General features: G+C 39.7%; 1 protein-coding gene across 2 annotated transcripts in view; it reads right to left on the bottom strand.

Moving 5' to 3' along the window:
• Positions 1-12361: 12361 nt before the first annotated feature.
• PTCHD4 (patched domain containing 4) overlaps positions 12362-24480 on the bottom strand; it is an 80294-nt gene continuing 68175 nt past the window's right edge. For both annotated transcript variants that reach the window (XM_064706877.1, XM_064706878.1), the window contains exon 3: positions 12362-13995. In XM_064706877.1, the coding sequence (XP_064562947.1) occupies positions 12362-13995 (1634 nt within the window). The remainder of the gene's footprint in view (positions 13996-24480) is intronic.

The following is a 24480-nucleotide window of genomic DNA, read 5'->3' as shown; positions in this document are numbered from 1 at the left end:
TGCATAATAACAGCAACGAACATGGATTTTTTTTACAGAACTAAAACTAAAATGTCAATCTGTATAAAAAAATTCTTTAATTGAAACTCTTATTAACTGTGATACTTTAGTAGGTCCAAAGTTATGTATTTGAGTGGTTTTTTTCGTATTTAAATCCATGCTATTTATTTTATTTCTCACATTAAATTGATCTGAATTTTCTTTTGGTTTAAAAAAAAAGCTACTAATAAAATTAACTGGAACTATACTATTATTAGTTTTAGACAAGAACTTGCTAAAATTCTGGAATGAGAACTGCAGTTTTCTCTGCAAATTGAGCAGACCAGAAATAAAATGCAACAGAAGTACAGAATACAGGTTGGAACAACAGTCTTTATCACTGGAGGGCAGCATAAGTACCAATATAAGCTAAAATAGCAAAACCCCAGTATTTTCCGCTGTTACTTTATATGCCAGAACAGCAATTGCTGCTTCTTTATAGTGGCCAGCTGCAGCCAGCAGGTCTGACTTGCCTCTGAAAGACAGATTTGTTGTCATTAATTTTACTTTATTGTTGTAATTTCCCAGACCAAACCCAGGTTGGGGGGTGAAGAGAAATCTATTTGCAAAATTAATATTAAAGCTTTCCCCCCACCTCTAATTTTAATAGCAAATACATTTGCCAAAACTCTCATCATATTCTGGCTGCTTGCAGTCTCAACCCTTTGGGATCTCTCTCTTACAGCCAGACATAAATTACCCTGCTTGTAGGAGCTCAGCAGGTTTAGGGCCTTGCTGGTTGAAATGAGTTTCTAATTGTTCTATTTGCAACATGCACAGAAAACTTGGTCAATGTTTTCTATGTCCTTGGCAATGAAGAAGAGAAATTCATGCAACAGTTCTAAGCTACCTTTTCTTATTCATAACAGTTTAGGGAGTTTTTTAACTATTCCTTGGAAAACAGTGAAAAAACTCTTTTTGGTCTCTAGGGTACTTCTGTAACTTTGGGTCAAATCTGCATCCTCCCTCATGAATATGAAACTAGCACAGAATCAACACAAGCAGAATCAGCAGGACCTAGCACAGGTGAGGAGAAATAAAATTATTGAATGATGGAATGGGTTGGGTGGGAGAGACCTTAAAAGCCACCTGGTTCCACCCTCCTTGCCATGGCAGGGACACCTTTCACTAGACCAGGTTGCTTCAAGCCCCATCCAACCTGGCCTTGAGGCACCACTGGCTCTCTGCTTAATTCACCTTGGCAGGTGTCAACACCTTCTCCCAAATAAAGCTGTGTTAGTAGCTATGATGTAATAGAGGAAAATTTTTTTCGCCCTGAAATCAGTCTATTAGAAGAAAAATAAAGATTTTCTACTTTTTATCCCCCTAGTTAAATGAAACAAAAGTGGTTCAAGTTGGAAAGGACAACTGGAGGGTATCTAGTCCAACCCCCCTCAATCAGGGTCCCTGAAAGTGTATAACTCAGGATAGTGTTCAGATGATTTTGGAGTATCTTCAGACAAAGAGATCCCAAAACCTCTCTTGGCAATCTGTCCCAGACCCCAATCACCCTTACAGCTAATAAGATTTTCCTCACATTCAGGTGAAAATTGCTGTACTGTGTTTTCTGCCTGTTTTCATTTGAAAGGAAACCAGGCACATAATCTGAGTCCAGTACGTTCCCTCTAGACAGGGTGTCACAGACCAGGATCTCAGGATGCAGACAGAGACTTGAAAGAAAAGCACAAATATTCCCATTTGCACCGGATGGAGGAATTTGAATGAACGTGTGAATGATTTAATGTGTCCTTATAAGCTCACTGTAAACTGCAGGGCCTGAGGGATGCTCATGCTGGTACCTGCACTACTGAGAGCAAGAGAAGAGGTGGCAAAGAGGCAGGGGCAGATCTCTGAGCCATGGGGCAGCACTGGGTACAATGTGGGCAGATCTCCTTGGTCTTCCCAGAGATGGTCAAGAAGCCCTGGGAAAGGTTACCCCATGCCTTTGGCTTGGAAGGGCTTGAAATTCCAACTCTACCAGTGTGGGAAGAGGAGCTGAGAGCTGCTGGGGCTGTGAGGAGAGGGGAGAAGGCTGAACGAGAAACCAGGAGGAAACCTGGGGAGAAAGGATCCACTGGCAGGAATGTTTGGTGAGGAATGGAACTGGCTTGTGTTCTGTGGAGGCCATTGTGTAGCCAGCTCTGTCGGGGAAATTGAAACATTTGGTTGCATTTCACACAGCTTCAGGGCACCTGTAAATTGCCTATCTGCAGATAATCAGTGAGGGACCATATGCCAGCTCAGGGCTGCCAATTCCCTGGCTCTGACCCACTCTTCCTAAGTCCTGAAATGCCCTGTACCTCTTGTGAGGACGGAGGTGCCAGTTCCTGCTGCTGTCCAACATCTTAGCTCCACATTTGCTCTTAAAAAAAGCCCTGTTCATTTCCTCTAAATCTAAATGCTAGGCAACAGGCAGCTGACAAAATGATACTGTAATATGGATTAATACTGAATATCTTTCTATTGAAGAAAGGGGAAATTCTAATATTTACGAGTAAGATATTTTATTGAAGATTTCAGATTTAAAAGACATAAGTATTTGGTATAGAGTTTCAAGCTCAGTAAAAGGCTTTTACACAAATATGGTCATGGTTGAATCTTGAGAAATGTTAACAGTTTTCGGCAACAAGGGAGCTTTACAAGGGAGGAAAATCAATATTGACTTATGCTATTTATCCATAGCATAGTAAAGTTGCCTACACCTGAGAAATCTCAGTAATTAAACATCTAATCTACATTCATACAAAAAAAAAAAAAAGAGTGAAGCAAATTCTGCAACTTAAAGGGAGGTAGAATATCTGACCATAATGTGCTAAAAAAAAAAAAAAAGCATTGTGTTGAAAGAAGGGGCAAATGAAAATAAAGAATGGAAAGAATTACCTGTATTTTCCTTACAGAACCTGCTTAATTCAGCCCCTGTTTTAGTAACTCTTGGCTGCTCACATCTGCCTTGTTTGCACTGCTCCAGTCACTGAGCTGCCCTCGTGGAGCCCTAATGGGACTGCCCTAATCCCCACCAGCCAAAGAGAACAGGCAAACTGGCCACTGCCCATCACCCCAGAGCCACTTCTCAGTGTTTTCATTGCAGTTACAACCAACAGACCCCATTTTATGCTGGTGCCCTCAGGTTTATGAACTGCTTATCCCAGACTATTCCCCAGCCCTGGCAGCTGCTGCCAGACTCATGCAAGGACTCTCATCCTAAAGGATCCGTCTGAGCTCGAGGAATTGCAGTGCATGTTTCTCTCCTTTGACTGTAGCCTGGGAGGGGACATCTCTAATATCTGATTTTTGCACATTCCTTTCCATCCATGCTTCCACAAAGAATTGTCTCCAGGCATCCCAGGGGAGGAGTTACTCCATGGTTTTCATTACACTCCTAAATGCTTATGTACCTACTGAGTTTGTGTTTTCAGGAAAAGTTTTTCAAAAAGCTTTGCTTTTGGAAGAGACAGAGATTACTTACACTGAACCTTTCTAAGGGTTTTGAGGAAATGTCAGGCTTGAGAAGTTCTGTTTCCTTTTCAGATTAGAATATCAGATTACCCCAGTCCTCAGACTGACAAAGACTTATGTGCATATCTTCATATGCATCCTGAGGGCTCCACTGAAGCCAATTGGATTATTCACCATGTTTATGGCTTGGCAGTTGCATTTGTTTTTGCACAAGTGGGGACTTGATTTCTCTTCTCAGTCTATATGCGTTCTTTCCTAGATGCAGCCCCAGGACATGTGGTTCTCCACTTCTGTCCTATTTATGACAACATTCATATTTAATTTAATTAAAGAGCAATAGATGATGCCATGAAAAATTTTACACTAGGCGCAAAGCCTTTTAATTTTTTTTTTAATGTGGGGTGTTATTATAGTTTTATTGGCAAAGCTGAATTTAACTTCATTGAGCAATTCCTGTCTTATTCATAATAAAGACATATCCAGCACTTCTCTAGTGAGTCACTTGAAAGAAATAATGAATTAAATTAAATGAAAAGTTTCATTTTTTTCTTTTAGAAATGAGTTTTAACATCACAAGATACTGTACTCTCATTCTGAGTCAAATATCTTGCTATTTTTTTTCCAGAAAAAGTGCTCAGCAAGGCTTTGTTCCTGCCTGACTGTTGTATGACTGTAGCAAATCACTAAAATGTCCCTGAGATGTCTTACATCAGGGAAATTGAAACCCTGAAAAATATATGTGCTTGGCACAGTTTTTCTACATATTGTGAAATTGCTACTATAATTGTAGAATTTAGTATGTTATGGGAAAAAAGGCCTTTTCTCTTAAGGCTTCTATTTCTGCAAAACTTCTATTTAACTTGAAGCACAGAGATAAGTGCATCTTTATTTAGCTCAGTATTTAAACACATGCTTAAATTTAAAGATGTTCCAGTCCATGAGATTTTAGAATTTGATTAAACTAAATAATTTACTTGAGTATTTTGCCAGATGAAGATCTTCAGATGTAAAATATCACTATGAACATAGGCTGCATTGCTGTCTAAAGTTATAACTTTGAGAATTAATCAAGCAATGTCAGGATTTCTCTGCAGCCCTGAAGGAGGCTGATGTGGTCTGTCAGTGTCCACACTGTAAAACAATCCTGTAGTCTAGAAATGGGGTGACTGTAACTACATTTTCTGGTGGGAATTGTCCCTGGACCATGCCAGCACCCAGACTGTGCCAGGGTTGCTGGGGAGAGAGCTGATTTTCTGGAGCAAAGCTGTGCTAGGAACTTCTCTAGATATTTAATGGCATTGAAGATTAAATTCCAATACCTGTTATTCCAAATTCCAAACCTGGTGTTAAGAAGTTGCACCTTAAGTTCTGTACTTAACTTTATCACACCTAGGACTTAGGACAGGCTCCATGATGCTGTTCTGGAGTGGGGAGGCTCTCTGAGGTAGTGAGTGAAGAACAAATTCTTGTTCAGGGCGTGATACTGTCCTTGTTTAAGCTTTCACAGCTGGATGAGCCCTCTGAAATTCTCACACAGGTACAGTAATAGCAAGGCTGACTCCTTGACCACTCTTTGCTTTTCCACCTATGGTGAATTCAGGACTGGATTTTGCAATGACCCCTTCTTTCTCTGTAGAGGCAAAATCACACATCCTACTAATCCTACATATTTAGTATTTGGGTCTGCATGTTGGGAATGAGGGCTTATGCCTGGGGAGGTACATACTAACCACTGCTGTCCAAATCCTGCAAAATCTCCCTTGACATGGAGCTGAAACCAATGGGATTTCCTCCAAGAGAATGTCTGCTTCTGGCAAACAGGATGTTTTTGTAGGTCAGGGATTATCTTCAATGTGGTAAGTGGGAAAAAAGTTCAGTCCTTATTGATGAAAGAAAATAAGATCAGAGAAATATCAAGTCAGAATAGCAAGAATTTGTGGACTCAGATTTCTCTATTCATGGGGACTTTTACTCTATTTGATTGACATCCCTTTTCAAATTCCCATGTAAAAAATGTCTATCCATGACTAAATCTTAAATATTTCACATCCTATTCTCAAATGGCTTATGGAAAGAAAAGTGATATTTCTTGTCCTTTACAGAGCAGCTCAGTGCAAAATCCAACACACGGATGGGAAAGTGAGAAGCACTCTCAGAGCAGAGGGCTGCCACTCTACCTCACCCTGGGATATTTCCCTTCTCTAGCAAAAGTTAAGCTTATCTGTTTAGGATTTTGCTGTGTAAGCAGGGTATACTCTGATGAGCTGGTGTTGCCCACATGGTGAAGGAGATGATTATCAATCCATGCAAGGAATACTGCCTGGAGTATCCAGCAGGCTGATGCCGAGGGGTTGGAATTAAGCAGGACGCTATTGAAGTACCAGTCATTTTTCTGTAGTTAAGGCTGTATCAGCATTTCCACTAGAATACTTGTTTCCAGTGATTTGTACAATTAATGTGCTGGAAAATATGCTCTGGACAGAAATTTGATGAAAAAATTGTTCCATGCAGGGGCAATAATTTCTTTTAGAGGTCATGAAGAAATGTCCACTTATTTTTCTTGCTGAGACAGAAAAGCAGAGAAAATCTAGGCATTTCTAGGATAAAAGTGTGCTGAAAAATAAATGCCTACAGTAAAGTAATCAAAAGTAGACGTTTATGAGATAAAAACCTCATAAAAATGGAAATTTAGGCTTAATTTTTTCCCGAGATTTCTTACAGACACTTTTCTGTCTGAAGAAAGTATTTTGGTATTTGGGCTTTGTTATAAATTAGTTAGGTCTGTACCACAGGCTGCACTTTGAAGCATAGAAACATCTTCTTTTTATTTCAACAGAGTTATGCTCTCAGAATTTCCAAAAATAAATAGGGAAATTTTGAAGAGGTTGAGAGCACCCAGTGAAGAATAAAGTGTGAAATAAGTTGAGCTGCAAAAAGAAGATAGCCTCAGGGAGCAGGAAAAAGAAACTCTGTTTTAATGAGGAAGCAGGAGAAAAGTGAGAATAGTTTTGTGTACACACTGGTATGTCAGAGAGGAAACAAAGAGAGCTAGGAAAGATGAACTGCTTCACATTTACTCGTTTTCAGCGGGGTTTTGACTGCCATTGTGGGCAAGTAATCCTGATCCCTGTGTTTGACCTGAACATCCATAACCCACCTCAAATTTGTGGATAATGATGTTTTGTGGTGGGTAGGATGAGCGTCCGAATTTCACATTGGGACCTTTGCTTTTAAACAATGAAGGAAGTAGAAAGAGATGAAGAAATGGCTGAGGGAAAAAAAATTAAAATATTGCATTTAGGAAAAGCCTCTATGATCAAAAATAAAAGCTTCTAGAAAATTCTTTTACTTGACTGCCATATCAGAAGAAGGATTTACACCACTCAAGTGTTGGGCAGGTGAGGTGTTGTATGGGGCTCTGTAGTGACAAGAGGAATCTCTCAAAGAACATCTCTAAAAAAAGCCCTTAAACTCTTCTTAGTCAGAGGTGTACCAGCTCGTGTCAGCCTGTGAGCTGCTGTGGTCACCAATTCCAAGTTACTCCACGGGAAGTTATGAATTCCTGCACTCAGCTTGGGGTTGGTACCAGGGTTTGAGGGTATGGCTGTTCTTGAGGAGGCAGAGAGAGAGCAAGTGGGGCATGAAATTACCTGTACTTGCATCTCTCAGCTCTCACCCACACACAGTTCTGTCAGGCAAGGAAGCAGTTCTCAATCTCCTCCCCAAGGGTTTGTGAAAGCAAACATGGAATCCCTTCCTTTGTTTCCATGGAAAACAGGCTGTGGGGAGGCCCATGCTGAGGTGGAACAACCAGTACTAACCTGGTGTGTGAGATTGTTTATGCAAGATTACAGTGAAAAGAATAATTTTAAGTGATGGATGAGGTGCTTTCCATGTCCAGTTTCCTTTCCTGTTCAAATGCCTTTTGCCTGCGTAAGAAGTTATGAAAGAAGAATCAAAGCTTTATCTGTTTATAATAATTTGGTTACATTCCAAGCAATGTTTCACTTGGTTTCCACTTCACCTTAATTTTCTCAGATATCCTGAGTATCACTGTTTGTTTGAAGCCTGCCTCTTTGTGAAGAATCCAATTTCCCCAACACTACAACACGTCTCTTGCTCACTGACTGCCTAACTTTGCTTCCTTACACTGTTTCCTAGGAGATCAAATGGGAGCTTGAAGTACTCAAAAACCTAGTGTTGCAATGAAAAATAACTTATTAAAGTTTATAATTACTGAAAAATTAATCAGAGACTTAGCATGGTACTTGCATAAAGACAATAAGCCAAGCTCTTGTCATAGTGAAATATGGAATAACTACGTTGAAATAAATCTTAATTATGCTGGAGTTGCTACTCAGTGTGACTTAATTAGGAGTAGAGCAGTGAAAGCCTTTGGGGAAAAAAAGAACTCTGATTACACAACCACTTAACTGCGTATTCTTCCTTCCCCCCTGGTTCTTTTCCTTCCCATCAGAGAAAATTTCAAAACTAGAGTTGTTCAAGGAACTTGAATAGACATTAACATGTAGCAGGTTACATTCTAAATAGGAATTGTTTGAAGTAAAAAGTTGAGGGTGATAACCCTGAAGATAATATTTTTAAATTATGCATGCAAGGTGTCATGCATCCATGTTTACCTTGACCTTAAAGAGTGCTTTGATTTGTTAGGCAATAAATCTATGAAACATAGAATGGTTTAAGTTGGAAGGGACCTTAAAGACCATCTAGTTCCAACCACCTGCAATGGGCAGCACACTTTGCACTGCTCCAAGCCCTGTCCAGCTTGGCCTGGGACACAGCCAGGAGTGGGGCAGCCACAGCTTCTCTGGGCAAACTGTGCCAGGGCCTCCCTACCCTCACAGTAATGAATTTCTTCCTAAAATCTAATTTAAACCTACATCAAGTACTGGACTACAAAGATGAAGACTTAACTCTAATTAAAAAGAGGAAAAAAAATTATTAGATTTAGATTAAAATAGCCCACAGAACAAAGTGTAAAAAAATAAATCTTCACTGCAGCCCCCCAAGTGCAGCATGCAACTATGGCTATAGAGTATAGACAGATATTTTGTTCAACAAGCACACCAACAATGTAAGAGGCTCATTTGTCATGGTATCACTTCTTAGCAGATAGAAGACATGCAAAGTCAAATATATCATGGCAATAAATCTGTTGACTTCAACAGAGTTATCTCAACAATAAATTCAAAGCAATATATTTTGAGGGAATGAAACCAAACCAAGCAGAAGATGCACACAAGGTTCTTGGAAGATTATCTAGACCGTATATAAAATCAGACATTAAAGGAATATGCACAGTATTGCAGGGGGTTTATGGTAACTGGGGAAAAAGGTGTGTAATGAAGATCCAATATGCAGCATGTTATCAGAGTGTCAAATTGCTTGGCATGAGCTATGTGCTTTCTTCACAGGTGCTATGCAGCTCCAGTTAGGCTGAAAAGATGCTGTAGAAAAAGATATAGTGTACTGGAAAAAAAAAAGCAAGAAAAGTAAACAAAAACAAGTAGAAAGAATTAAAAAATACGGACTCTGCGTCCCAAAATTATTCCAGTTTTCCTTGTTCCACAGAACCTGATCTATTTGCAGAAGTAAAGGCTGCACTGGTTCTTTTTTGGAGGATGTGAAAATTGGTTGAAAAAAATAACTAAATTACATCCATGAAAGGTGTGGTTTGTTTTCTACTTCACTCCTGCATCGACAGAGAAATAAAAACCTTCTAGTCCCAGTGTGTGATCTATATACTTGGTACCTGTTATACAAGTGCTACTGCACATGCATGACACTGAGAGGACTTGGTTTGACACTTCATCAAATTCTTGCTCATTTATGTGAGCCCACCTTTAATATTGACATTTTCTGGTGTCTTGGCTCTGCTATGGGAATTCCACTTTTTGAAACAATTTTATTGTGCATAATACTTCATAAACAAAACATAAAATTTGGGCTGAGTTATTCCTGGAATTTATGGCTAAAATTGAAGCTTGGGAGGCATGTTTATAATCTTTTCTCTTTCTCTTGATATTTTGTTATTTTAAGCGGGGTTAATCTTCCCAAGACTGGATGAGTCAGCATTGCTGATGTCTGTATTTGAACGAGTTGTTGAGCTTCCTTGATCACCGGTGGACAGAAATCTGAATTTTAAAAAATGTGATTCATTTACTCCTAATATACAGCTGTAAAATGGATCAGAAGTGTCTGTCACTCTCTTATGGCCATAAAGGGAGTTCAGATATAAATATCTACATTGCTAATATCTGAAGTTAGATGAGATGAATCCTGGCTTTGATGGCTTTGGAAAGTGCTGTTTCCCTCAACACAATGCATGACAGACATCCCTGGGATACATCTGGGCAGTGCTAGAGAAGACCAGGAACTTCCCAGGTGACACCTCCAGCACCTCCAGAAGTGATAACCAAGGGTCACAGTGCTGCAACAATCCAGGTTTTGTGTGGGCAGTGGAGGAAATCTAAAAAGATTGGGAAGCTTGACATTCACAATGGATTGTTCAAAATAGGATGGATATTGCACAATGTCATCAAGATGCAAATCAAAGTCAGTAAAAACTTCCCAACTTGAAACACATCTGACCCATAACCCAACACTGAGACATCCCCTGCTTCTAAACCTTACTGAACTATTTAGATCTCAGTTCTGTGTCTGGCCCTTGAATATTTTGGGTCAAACCAGTAACCTTGATCTAGCTACCCCTGTATTTTCAATCTAGATTCAATCTTTGGAAGCTTTGCCTGTCTAGAAAGTTTCTCCCTCTCTAAGACATGTTGCACTCAAAAATTTTCTCCAGCCATCAAGAGCTTTGACCACTCCTACAACACAGAGGTCATTTTTGGCAAACGATAATGACAAAGTACTGAAAATATAGAGAAGAGGTGAAATTGCATTCCTTTGGAAGCAGAAGCAGCTCATGAACATTAGAATTGGCATTCAAATGGCTTTTTTTTTTTTGTACTGCAGGTGATTTTTTTCTGTCTCTTCCTAACCATAAAACAGTAGGAAGAGGTGAGACTTGTCACATAGCAAAGAATTAACGTCTTGCAGAGAGCTTTTTAGTAAGACATATGTACACTTCCTTGTCAGCAAACTCTGCAGGTTTGAGACTGAGTTATCAGCCACAAATAGACATGTATACACATTTTGGAAGGCAAATAGCTTCCAGATTATCTTTTAAAGGTAGCCACAAGTAATACAAAGTAGACATAGACACTTCATATAGTGATAGCTTTACATAGTGTCCTCATGGATACTATAGGTTCAGGAAGACATTGCTCATGGAGGAGATGCTAGACCATATTCCAGAAAGTAGAAAGCAAGCCCTTTTAAAATACTGAAAGGAGAGATTGGCATGGCAAGCTCCAGTGCAGAACTGGGCCAAGAGCAAACTGAAATGGCTAGATCTGTTTTCATCCCTTCCCTTGGGCTACTAAGCTGAATAGTTTACAAAGCAGAGAAAGTCATTCACAGTCCTTTACAGTGCAATTTCTAGTGCCACATAGTAACTGAGGATTTACTGCACTCTCCTGTGAAATTTTAACTGCCATAACAAAGCTTTATGTTGCAGATGATAAACACTCAAATATTTAGGAATAATAATAACAGTAAAAAAGACATTTTACCCTCCCCTCCCCTTCCCACAGGGGACCAGTCTTTCTTCTTACAGCTAGGGGTTGATCTGACCCCATGCAAACATTTACGAGGTGGGGTTTTTTTTGTGTGTGGCATATATTTTTGTATAATGTTTTGCTTAAAGAAGGGGAAAATCCCACTTCCTGCAGCATATTGCAGGGACCAGCAAACATATCCCTTCATCCCTTGGACCAAATATATGATGCTAAGACTGTGCAGGTGCTCCAGAGCTGACTCAGCTGCTACACGGTCACATTGTGCCTGTGAAATGCAATCCATCATTGCGTTTGTAGCTCCTGCTTGATTAATATTCAGTATTTAATGTCAACACCGATAAATTAGGATTCAGAAGTGTTGCACTGCAGGAGCTGCAAACAGTGCTGCAGTGATGATGGCCTGGGTTAGTTTTGTGAGATCTGTTAATTCAAGGGGAAATTCATAATTACCAGAATAGGTGTATGGTATTAACTACCAGCTGTGACCTCTTGGGATAACAGTGATATGTCACATTTAAAGGAACCACGTGTTAGATTTCCAAATGGCTATGATTGTTTCTTCTCCTGTATAAATAGTACTTCTATCCTTCTGCCATCCATATTTGCAGTAATGCTCTAATTGTGGTGTTACAGATATACAAGGTGTACTGGATTTGGGAAGTACTTTGGCTTAGATAGTTTTAAACATTTACTTCCCAAGTGCATAGGTTTCATCTTAACTAACTTGCTCAAGAAAATAAAAAATTACCATGGCATTTTCATTCTCTCTTGGTCTTGTAACCTTTTCTTATTTGAAATATTGTTTCATTCTCTTCCATGGACAATTTTTTCAAACAAATCTGCCTTTCCCCCTAGTGTTTACCTAATGGCAACCCTTTTTTTCACCTTAGCTTTAGTCCTACACATGACATATTAAGCAATTCCCATTAGAGCTATAGTTTGAGACTCAGGAACACTTAATGGCCAACAGACTCTTCCCTGGTGGAGAATGAGGATTCAAAGGAAACATTTGAGATTATTTCACTTTCATTATTTTTGTTAAAAAAGTTTGCACCTTGAGGTGTCATGAATACCCCTTCTTGATCTTCCTTTGCCTTGTCAGACCTGGCCAGCACAAGCAGCTGAGATCTTTGCTCTATTTTCCCTGCATCTCTGTGCAATGCTTTTTTAAAAAGAGAATATACTATTATATTTTTCTAAGCCTTTCAGACTGCTGTAACATGATCAGGATTCTCCTGAATCTCTATGCATTCGATCTCTTCTCGTTCCTTCCTTTTGGCCCGTTTCTTTTTCTTGTGGTGCTTTTTGGAAGGTGGAAAAAAGGTTAGAAAGACGGGCAAAATAACAAAACAGTGCAGAAGTGTGCAACTGCCGGCAAGCAGCAAGCATTTGAACAGTGTGAAGGTCAAGTTTGAAGGCACAAAGAGGAGGGGGACCAACCCTATAAGAAAGGAAGAAACGTTCTGCAAAATGGCTGTCCCATGCTCTTGGAGGGAGTTCTTTATACACTGAGTTCGGGTGTGCTCAGTAGCTAATACAAATGTATAAAGCAGGGGTGCACAGTGATCTATGGCAAAATTCAAAGTGTAGATAAGGCACAGTATAGAAATGCAATCCATGTCTACATTCCATAAGGTCATCAAGCCAAGGACACCCAGCTCTATTGAGGTGACACTGAGGATTAACCAGAAATTTCCCAGAGGGTGGATAACCAGGAAAAAGGTCAGTATTAACACCAGCAGGATGCCAAAACCAGAAATCAGGACAGGCATAGTTACTGATAAACCATAGTGGTCCATGAAAACAAAAGTAGGGTTGAACACAATGAACTTGATGCTCTGTATAAGAGAAAGGGGCCTCAGCTTCTCCAGCAGTTCCACTGCTTCCCTCTGTGTATTTTCACTAGTCCTGGCCACAAGGTACAGACGAGAAGCAATTATATTGTTCTCATCTCCAGCTTTGGAGAAAATGATGTCATTTTTGAAGTGCTGGAATTCTGGCTTTTTTAAAAAGGAGCTCTGGAGGATGCTGATAAAGTCACTTTTGTTGGTTGCACTGATGTTACCAACTCGAAGGTATTGGTAGTACTGCTCAATCCAGGACACGGTGTTGAACCCCTGGCTGAGTGTTTTTAGATCTTCTTGCACAGTACCATTCCAGTACTCCAGAGGTTCATAGATGTAGAAGCCGATCACGGGGCTGTAGTTGCTGAAATACTTTTGCTGTATGAGGGCATAGGAGACGCTCGGGGACTCACTGGCAAGAAGGTTGATGATGTTGGCTCCATCATTAATCTGTAAGCACCCCATAAAGGAGAAAGAGGCATAGATGAGATACAGTATCACCACAAATGGCTTGACGTAGATGTTGGTAATCCACTCGTTGTAGTGCTCTCGGAGAAAATGCTGGATAAAGTGGTGCTGGTACGGGTTGGTCTCATGGTGGGAAGTGTGCTGATGGCCGTCGTTCATCATGGTCTGGAACCACACAGGTTTCCGGTCCAGGTATTCTGCCGAGGGGATTTTACAGCAGAAGATGCTGTGGTACCGGTTCTGCTCCAGCTGGCCAGCAAAGACCAGGCAGGAGCCAAAGAAAGAGAAGATGTAGAAGTAGTTCAACAGGATGGAGACACACATGTTCTGGCAGAAGACTTTTACAGCTTCGATGTTGGTGAAGGGGCTTGCCCCCATGCCGAAGGCTATGAAGTACAAGGAGCTGGTCATGGTGTAGGAGACCATGACATCTGAGTAGGCGTCTGCTACTCGGTCTTTGAAGGGCAGATTCTCCCTGGTCCGACGCCATCCTGAAAGAAGTTCAAACACTCCTTTGGTTCCATGACCTGAAATGAGAAAACAAAGTTTGTATTTGTGCATAAATATAGGGGGTCCAGTCATCCCCCAGATGTTTCATCCTCCAGCAGTAAAAAAATGTTGTCAGCTAAATTTTGTTATGTTTTCGTCACTGGTTAAACAAATGGAAAACTCTTAAATGTCTGTCTAAAGCTAAAGAACACGTTCACCTGCAGGTGCCTAAATTAACAGTCCTGACATTCTAAGACTCTACATGTTCAGAAAAAAAATGAAGATACTAATTGATTTTAGTGGACATTGAATTACTTTCCAAATGGACTGCAAATACAGGAGAATGTGAAATTTGGTTCGAGTCTGGGGTTCATTTTAAAAATTCCTTTTTTCATCCTATTGCATCTTTCAAGGTTTAAGTGATTCAACTTGAAAAACTTAAAATACAAGTAACATTTTCTTCCAAAGAGTATAAATTAAAGGGATTATTTGAGAAATGAGTGGTTGTGACCAAGAATAGGACACCTTGTTTCTTTGTAAATAATGAAGGAAAAATTATGCTGTAAATACAAATAACCAGAGTAATTTGTATCATGATTCTCTGCCTACTGAGTGAAATTGGAACTCTTAATGATAGCATGCAAATTTGCACACTATGAAAATTGACATGCTGGTGGTGATGATGGAGAGTAGTGTACTGGATAAGTCATTGGTCCACATTCGTTATCTAGAAAATATATGGGTTTATTTTCTGTGATTATATCTGTGTCTCTTTCTGCTATCCAGGGCTCCTCCTGGTGATGAGGAGTTCTCTTACCTCATGCGAGAGAACATTCAGAAAAGTTAGATGTAGTCAGTATTTCATGACAGGTTCTGACTTTGTATTCCATTCATAAGTGTTTTTGGGGTATGATATTTTAATAATCTAAAATTTAATACAGACTTTAATTTTACTCATCATAGTCACAGTCTAGGAAGTCTACAGCTATTAAATTTTGTGACAGAATGATAAAGCTGAAGCTGATCTTATGGAAAATTTTAACAAACAAGTTATATATCATATATACACACTTGTATAATGTATATGTTGAAAAGAATATATACACACATACATATTCTTTTTTCATTTACCATTAGAGAATTTCAACTTGAAGGAAAATAGAAAAGCCAACATTCAAAAAACCCATCCAAAACGGTTTGGCTTTTCAAATAACAATAAATTTGGCTTTCAAATAATAATTAAAACAATTAAAAAAATAATTAAAACCACAAATTTGAATTTGGATTAGAAAGTGAAAAGGTCTCTTCACTTTGGATCTAGCCCTGAGAAAATTCTGGCCAGTGTAAGGAGACACATTATGAGCAGAAAAAGAAGTAGGAGTAGGTTGCAGATGTTTCTGCCTTTGTTTGTGAGCCTTCACTCACTGTAGTAGAAGAATTGCATGAACCAAAGCAGACAGAAAGCAAATTTTCTCAGATCAAACCCAGAAATATGACAACAGAAGATTTGCAAATAACCAAGTGTGTGCAATGAAAGGTCTGTTGAGTTTGTCTTTAGATTTAAATTGTTTGGATACATACAGCTGCTTATGTTGCCCAAAGCAGACTCCTGACAGCCGTTCTAGGCAGGGAAAATTACAGCATAAACTGTCAGGTTCTGTGAATGTTACCTGCTCTACTGCAGATCAGTGTCCCCAGTGAAAGATAAACATACATTGGTACAGAAGTCTTGCAGCTAGCAAAAAGCCTGTGTGGAAATGCTGCTCTCTTATGAGCCAGCATCTCATCTCAGGGGGGACCTTGAATTCCCTGGTAAGTTTAGGGTGAGTTGTTCAAATTCTCAAGGCACAGCTGCCTTGCACACTGTCATTTTTGGGCCATCAAGCAGAAAGGATTGTCTCCTTCAGCTGAATAATTCTGCAGAATCAAGTGACTTGAATGCAATGTTTATATGACTGTAGCAAATGTTTAAGTCTCCTGCAGGTTGTGGACCAGGCTGGTCACCACTTAAGGGCCCATGTCCTGGCATGGCTTCATTTAATGGTACAAAAACCACAGAACCATTGAGGCTGGAAGTGACCTTTAAGATCATCGAGTCCAACCATTAACCCAGCACTGCCAAGCCCTGCACTAAGCCATGGCCCTCAATGACACATCTGCACATCTTCTAAATGCCTTCAGGAACAGTGATTCCACCACTTCCCTGGGCAGTCTGTTCCAATGCTTGACAACCCTTTCAGTGAAGAAAATTTTCCCAGTATTCAACCTAAACCTCCCCTGGAGCAACTCCAGGCCATTTCCCCTGGTTCTATTGGTTATCACTTGAGAGAAGAGACAAACCCCCCACCTGGCTGTCCCCTCCTGTCAGGAGCTGTGCAGAGCCAGAAGGTTCCCCCTGAGCCTCCTTTTCTCCAGGCTGAGCCCCTTTCCCAGCTCCCTCAGCTGCTGCTCCTCAGACCTGTGCTCCAGAGCCTTCCCCAGCTCCTTTCCCTTCCTTGGATGAACTCCAGCACTGGAATGGGTGAAAAAATGCTCTACCAGCTCTATCAACAATTAACAATAATATGGACTTTTCTCTCCTTATTCCAAAATCTCGCTTATCTGCCCTCCTGCAAGTTTGTGTTCGTAGTTGCATTTTTGCCATGTTTTTATTGTTATCAATTTATAAGTGTTAATGTATCACATTCTCAGTGATGAGTACCTGAGTGCATTTAACCTTGGGGTAGCTATACAATAAACAATAGAGAGGGGCTTTATTGTCAAACAGATGTGTGAAGAGCTATGCAAGAGTATGCACTAATGTGTGTAGTCAAACTTGTGATAATGTTTAAAATTAAAACACTCTAATTAAACTCTAGGGTTTTTTTGCAAGTAGAACAAATATTATCTTAAGGAAAAAAAGTACTGATATTTGTAGATTTTTTGAGTATCAAAATTGGCACTGATTTTCTTATGATTCTTATTATACAGAAGTAATTTCATTTATTCCTCTTTTACAAGTATCTTCATTTCTATCACACAAACACAGGTATTGGGGAACACAGAACAGTAATTCCCTTGCTGACACAAGAGAAAATCTTTGCCTGACTGGTTTGCCCATGTCATTAGTCTGATACCAAGTTTTCCAGTCAGCCTCTGTTGCTCTCCCCAGGTAAGCAGGTCTACTCACTTCTCCCAACAAGGATACAAATCCATTTTTCCTGAATGTCTTCTGACAGTTCTCACGGTTCAGACAACATAGTCACTCTATAAAATTCTGTTCCTTCAGCCTCATTCCTAATGCCACAATAACACTGACAGTGGAGTTAAGTTCACTGAGCAGTTCTAGGAAGGTTCAGAGGGTCTTTGGCTCGGGGTCAAAACTGCCAAGTTTCTCTGGTACTAACATGACATGAATGAAGTACAGCAATTTTTTATTTGCTGGACACGCAATGGCCTATGACTACTTTAAAGGAAAGGAGACAAGAAATTTTTAGTCCACTATTTGTGAGGGTAGAAGAACAAGAAAGGGAGGCCACAGAGAAGATGAAAATAAATAATGCATTTTTCTGCCTCAAATTTAAGAGCAAAATATTAATTAAGAGCAGATAAGTTGGAGGAGAATAGGGACAGAAACAAAAAGAGTGAAATGAGAGATTAAAGGCAACTTGGTTGAGTTAAATTCAATCGACCTGGAGAAATGAATCAATTAAAAGTTAAGCCAAAGCAATCTCTGAACAATTAGAAATAATTTCAGGGGATAAATGTAGATGGGATGGTCCAAGAAAAATGGAAAGAAGAAGCAAAGTATCCATCTTCAAAAAGGAGGACTGGAGCACTGTTTTGAAATGGGGCATGTTTTTTTTTTTTACTGAATCATAGAAAGATTTGTCTTGGAAAGGACCTTTAAAATCACCTAGCTCTAGACCTCAGTTGTGGATGGCATTTAAAAAAAAGGTACAAAACAGGCTGAATGTTCTGGAGAATAAAACCAGCAAACAATACCCTGTTATTCGTACATGAAAATCAAAGAGAAACTGATTGAGTTGAAATTTTTCCCCCTCATAGACTGGAATGCTAGTGAGGACTCAACAACATTCAACATAAAAAAAGGTATAATACAGACAACAATCAAATATTTCTCATTTCTACTTGAGAACGAGAAGTCATTGGTATCATTTGGAAAAAAATCCCCCAAAACCATTAAATTAGATATCAGAAAAAACAAAGCTTTCTTGTTTTCTTTAAGCTTCATTAAACTCTGGAACACACAATCTAGGAGGTGATAAAGTCTTCTTCATTGCGAGTCTAAAGGTCAGATTAATAAATGTTAATGTAGGTGCTGGGTACATCCTGTCTGTGCTGGGAGGCAGATTCTGTTCACATTCCTGAGGTCTCTTTCTTTAGTACCATCATACCCATCTCTGCTTAGAATGCTTAGGACTTTTTAAGCATGAAAAACAATGTCTTCAGTGTGTTCTGAACCAAATCATGCCTATTCAGCATTTAGCTGTTCCTTCTGTCACAATCAGTCAGCTTCTTTGGACAGGAGTTTGTCGTGCATTTATCACTCCTCATGGCAGTCTCTGGTACCCCCCCAGTCTGAGGCCATGAGGCTCTGCTGGAAGGAGAGCTGCTGGCTGCTGCCAGCTTTTGTAAACTTTCTAGGAAGGGAGATCAGGATGACTCTGCACTTTTTTTTTTAATCAAGGCATTAGGAAGTTTATTTGCTGCAATTGGAGACACCAGTCAATGTAGTGATAACCTTGGCCTGTACATTATATTTCAAACAAACAAAAAAAGTCTTAGAAGTGCCATAGCACAGATTACTCAGCATTTCTGCACTGAGAAACTCAAGTATTGTACTCAGTTTTCATTAACAGTCACACATATAACTTGTAGTGTATACAAAGGATGAGGAGGCAGCTTTCTTTTAAATCACAGTAGTGGGCAGGAAATATATTTTTACATTATAATTCTTTGCTGTGATCCAATGGAAATAAACTTTACATTATTTTACCTAGGGGGAAAACACCTTTTTTTTTTCTTTCTTTTCCACAGGGGATAGGCAATTAAAGTCCTAGAAAAACTTGTCTAGTTTTATCTAACCAATGCCCCATAATAGCAGGGGCCATGACCATTAGGAGCATATTGAAGTGCAGAATCATTGAATCTTTGAATGACTTGGGTTGAAAAGGACATTAAAGACCATTTAATTCCAAATCTATGCCATGGACAGGGACACCTCCTACTAGACCAGGCTGCTGGCTCTTTGGACTCTCTTATCCAGATTTATTGATTAGAAAATACACCCCATTTTAGAGAGTTTAGGTTCATATCATCACTTTTTTTTATGGAGGAACAACTTTGCATCTCAAAATACTGCAGTGTAGGATGCATTTGTTGTTCTGCTAAATCACTAATAGTAGTATCATTAATATTGGTATCCCCACTTACATTTAAAAACTGAAGCACAGAGATTAAAAAAATTAATCACAGTCACCAAGGACTCTCTGGATCTCAGGGAGGGAAGAAGCAATAGAAAAAAATTATTAAACCACTTCTTTATGAAGAGTCAGTAAATCCTTAGGGATTTTGATGAAGAAGGCAGAGAAAATTTGAACCTTGGTCATACTTTAGGGAGCAGTAGGAAATGCGTACCTTAATCTAGATCCCATTCCATAAAGGTAAATCTCAGAACATTGCATCCAGCTAAGAAGTGGACCCTAACCACAACACTGAGTAAATTCCCAGCCTGATTAAGGAAAAGGAAAAGACAGAGAATATGTTTTCAAACTAATCTAAAATGTAGGTAGGAAAAAAATGGTTTTAATTTTACATCTCTCCAGGTACTTGTAAAGTGATGGTAATTGAGTTGTTCACACAGTTGGGTTGTTGACCATTTCTTCTTTACTTAGTTTTGCCTTGGCTGTTGTGCTGCTTTAGCAGTAACTGGGAGGGTCTGATGAGGCAGCTGAGGAACTAAACTGCTCATGGTTTAGGGGGTAAACTCAGGTTTACCCTTTCTCCAGAATCTCCCACTAGAGGCAAAGTCAGACCTCATCCTGCCAGTAAAATGCCTGGGACGGTTCAGACTTTGGGGATAGAGGGTCTAACTGTGGCAGTGATGCACTGATGAGTAGCATTGTCCAAAGGGAGGAGTCTCCTTGAGCAATAGGAATTTTCAGTATTTACATCTTCTGAATGTCACAGAGCTTACAGCAACTGCAGCAAAAAATGAAGTTCAGTCAAGATCTCCTGCTGAAGTTCCTGCAGAAATTTTGTTTTCACTAAACCTATACTTCTTTATTTCATTTGGTATGTGGCATTTCATGATATTTAAAAGCATTTAAACAGAGAAATTAAATTCCTTCTAGGTCCATTCTCCTGTGAGGTCACTACATGCACAATTTCTTCTCTAACCAGATTGTGTAGAAATGCTGACAGAGGGGTTTTACACCCTGCTGTGCCTTTCTGTCTTGAAGGGTATTCTGGGTAGAATTCTTCTTTTAAGTAACAGATCTCTATCATAATAAATTGTCTCATTTTAAAACTAGGATTTATAGAAAGAATATTTAACCAAGTGCAATAAAACCTCAACCAGAGCCCTCATCCTTAGTGACAGGGACCTCAGGGAAATCTCCAGTGCTGCACAAGAGATTTCATTATTGCTAGATTTTAGCACTTCTGATAAACACAGAAAATGCACTTAAATCCACCACAGATATCAGCAGCAAAGTCAGTTTTATATAATAGATACTTTAATTTCCTTAAAAATATTTCTGCCAGACTATGGCCATTTTGCCATATGCTGGAACTTGTCAATTCTTCCAGCTTCCAAATTTCATGTATCCCCATTACAATATGAACCTCATTTAAAAAGTAGCAGTGCATGATGGGACACTCCTGTTAAATATACAGAGTATTCCTTCATGTGTACTCTGAGTAATTGCATTTATTTCTGCTTGCATGAGCACTTCTGAAAGCTTTTTAAATAATTCTGAGACTTTCCAATGAGACCAAAACATAAAAGCTTTGGTCTCCTGACAGGCATTTTGGGGAAGCCTAGCAGACAGCAACCCCATGATTGTTTGAGGCTGAGGAGCAGTGAGCAGAGAGGCAAACATTTGATTCCGTCTGCAGTTGGCTGTATAATTGCATTTCAGAAAAGATCAGTATCAGCCTAACGCTGCTCCCATGAAATTCTGCCAACTTCTCAGCCACAGCCCAGCTGTAGACACCTGTACAGGAAGGAAATGGTGTAAGGATGTAGCAGTCACACCTGTAGTTTGTCCCTTGCCTTCCAACCACCTAAGATATAAATTAGATTAACACCCTTCTGTTGGAAACACAGATTACAAGTGGTGGTTAATGCTCTTTTAGTCTCCTTTCTGATATGTTCCCTCTTCAGGTAATTCATTCCACAGACCTTGACAGCCCCCTCATTCTACCCTTTCCAATCCAACTTAATAGAAATGTCCTGGACTACACACAGAAGCCCAAACATAAGTATGCAACTATGGGAACTGAGCTAAATCACATGGAGATCATTTACTTACACATCACATCCCTCTGGCACATCCTTGATCTTTCATCAGTTTGTCTCTCATTTTGGAGGCAAACACTGTCATCCCTGTTTACACGGAGACCACCATAGAGGGACCTTGATCTTGATTTAAATTAAGAATAATTAATGCTAACAAGAATTTGGCATCTCTGATTTTGAATCTTATCCAGTTTTGGATCTTTCTTATTCAAAAGACATTTTCAGAGCTTCTCCATAAGCATCCCTGGGTAGATGCCCAGGATGAGCCCTGGAGATAAGCCAAAGAGCTGCTAGTCCAGACACAAACATGTTTCTAACTAAACTGTAATGACACTTTGTATTCAAGGTTGTTGCAGTTCATTTTAAGGTAGAATTTTACAATTTTTCATTCCTAGACTCTTCTTCTTTTTTGAAGGAACAGAAATATTAAATAGCACCCCCTTGCACTGAAATAGAGCTAAACATGGAGAAAGTTTCAATGGATGTGATTAATAGTTGGGAGATTTAACCTCATTAAGGGAGATTTACGCTTGAGCTAATGTATATGGTTTGCAAATTGTACATAAAGTTGGAATCCTGCTTAGTTTTCTGCTGTGCTTAGCAATGAATTAAAATGCTTTTGCTGTTTCTCATTTAAGCCTTTTAATGAACATTGTAAGCAAGAACTGCACATATGGAAACTGCTATTTATTGATGAGAGTTTAAGTGACATATAGAAAACAAGGTAATGAATTTAGATCAAGTCTTAAATGAATTTATTGTGCACTTATTTAGGCTAAAAGCATAGGATGAATTTGTGGCACTGATCGGAACATTTTATCACCTGGATTTGATAATCCAGTAACATCCAAAAGAATAAAGTATCAGTGAGACTCAAGAAAGGAAGATGTTTCAATCAAGTGTAGATTCTGGAATCCAACAAAAATAATCTGCACTTGAATTATTATAGAAACAATGTTTGGTCATTTTCTGCTTTCTGGCAAAGATGGAGCAATAATAGCTTCTTCAAAGAAAAATGCTAAAATAACTGGAGAAGTAAATAGATGTGAAAAAAGATATGTCCAAAAAATAACCTGTGCCTTTGTAAGTTGGAGCAAATGAAGAGAGTGAAGCACTGCTTGAACAGAGTGGGACAAATTCCTGGAGTTTTATCCATGAGGCAAGTGTATAATGTTGTCAGTGGTGGGACCCAGTTGTGAAGGGAGGAAACTTTTACCTTTCAGTGACAAGATCCATTTGTCTGCGCAATCTGAAGTCTCTGAATTGCAAGATCCTGACATAACAAGCAATGAGCAGAAAAAGTTCATTCTTCAACTTTCCCCAGTGAAATTATTCATTGTAACAACCAACATCCCCTTCCTGAAACAGATGGAAAATCACCTGGGAAAAGCTTTGTGGGGATTTATCTCCCTTTGAAAGGGATATAGTCACTCTGATCATGAATATTTTCCATACATCCCCAAAATCTAATTGGGCACCATCTTTTCACTAAGTGCGGAGCTGATGCTGGGGTTAACTTGATTTGAAACTCACTAAAGAGAGTGAGTGCTGCATCTTGGCTGAAGTAGCTCATTTTCAATTGCTACTCCAGGGACAAGTTCCAGCTGAGTAAAGCAGGGCTAGCCTCTACCTTGATAGTTACCAGGTCAAATCCTGCCAAATTCCTGCACTAATGATTCCTACTTGGAAATTACTCTAGCTGCTGACACTGTGGTGCAGAGCACGTCTCTGTTCCTCCCCTGGACACTGAGATTTCCACCTAGACTGCTTATCTTGATGTAGCAGCACACCTTCACTGCAATGAAGAGATCTTCAGACAAAGGGAATGAACCTGTCTGCTGACAGGGTGATATTTTTAACAGTGTTGTTAGTGCAGGATTTGCTGACATTTGTTTACTTCAGAAAAGGGATGGGAAGGCAGAGGGGGAGGTGACATGGGCCTTTTGCTTCTGTTTGCTGGGAGTGAAGGAAATACAGGGACTGACTCAGCAACTTGAAAAATAGGTATTAAATCTCCCCTTCCCTTCCCCAAAAGCCCCATTCCTGCACTGCACAGGAGCATGGGAGAAGGCTGCTCCACTGCCCTTGCCAAGCCTGGGACAGCATTGGGATCACTGCAGCGCCAGGGCTCTGGCTCAGGCTGTCCCACCAGTGGGACTGCTCAGACTGGGAAGCATCCTTACATCCCCATATATCCGCATCCTCACATCCTCACATCTGGCTGCCCCAGATCACAGGCAGCTGCCAAGCAGCTGATGCAGCACCGTGGCTGCTTCCCTGCTGTGTGAAACACAAACTGAGCTGCTCACACAGCAACGCTCTCCCTCTCCCACATTCCCAGTGTGTCCCTATAAATTTAGCCAGGTTGCCAATGGAGGATGTGTAGGTTACATATATATTATTTATCAGACTGCCCTGACAGGCAGTGCTGTAGATGCAAGAATTTATTCAGACAAGCTACCAAATGGTTATAAAGGTGCTCAGCATTCCTCTTCACAGCCAAAAACATTTCCTTGGACCTAAGGGTTTCCTCTCATTAGACAAGGGGTTAAAAGCAAAATGAATCAAAGAGAGAAGAAATGACTTATCTGATGACTGGAATAAAATCATTCTCCTAAAATTTCTTTATGCAGTTTTATTGAAAAATGAAAACTGCAACACACATTGATGCTCCACACATTGTGGAGCCTGCTGCTCCACAGCTTGCAGCTACTCTTGTATCAAATTTGTTCAAAACCCCTGTAACACTAATATGGACCATTCAGCAAGTTAAAAGAACTTGCACACATTCATGGAGGAAAATTGCCCAGAAAGGGTCATTAAAGTCAGAGATAACTTATTTGGACACACAAGTCAATGAGCCAAGAAGCAGCAGGAGCCTTGGGGAGTGTTTTGGGAGAGTATGACTTGATGCTTGATCTGTTGAAATCCCCATTTTTAAAGCACTTGCCATTGGTTGCTATCAGAAATAGGATGCTGTGTTAGACAAACCCTTTGT

This window comes from Zonotrichia leucophrys, chromosome 3 (assembly GCF_028769735.1).
Source record: "Zonotrichia leucophrys gambelii isolate GWCS_2022_RI chromosome 3, RI_Zleu_2.0, whole genome shotgun sequence".
Taxonomy (NCBI): domain Eukaryota; kingdom Metazoa; phylum Chordata; class Aves; order Passeriformes; family Passerellidae; genus Zonotrichia; species Zonotrichia leucophrys.
This window is presented reverse-complemented; position numbering and strand designations above follow the sequence as displayed.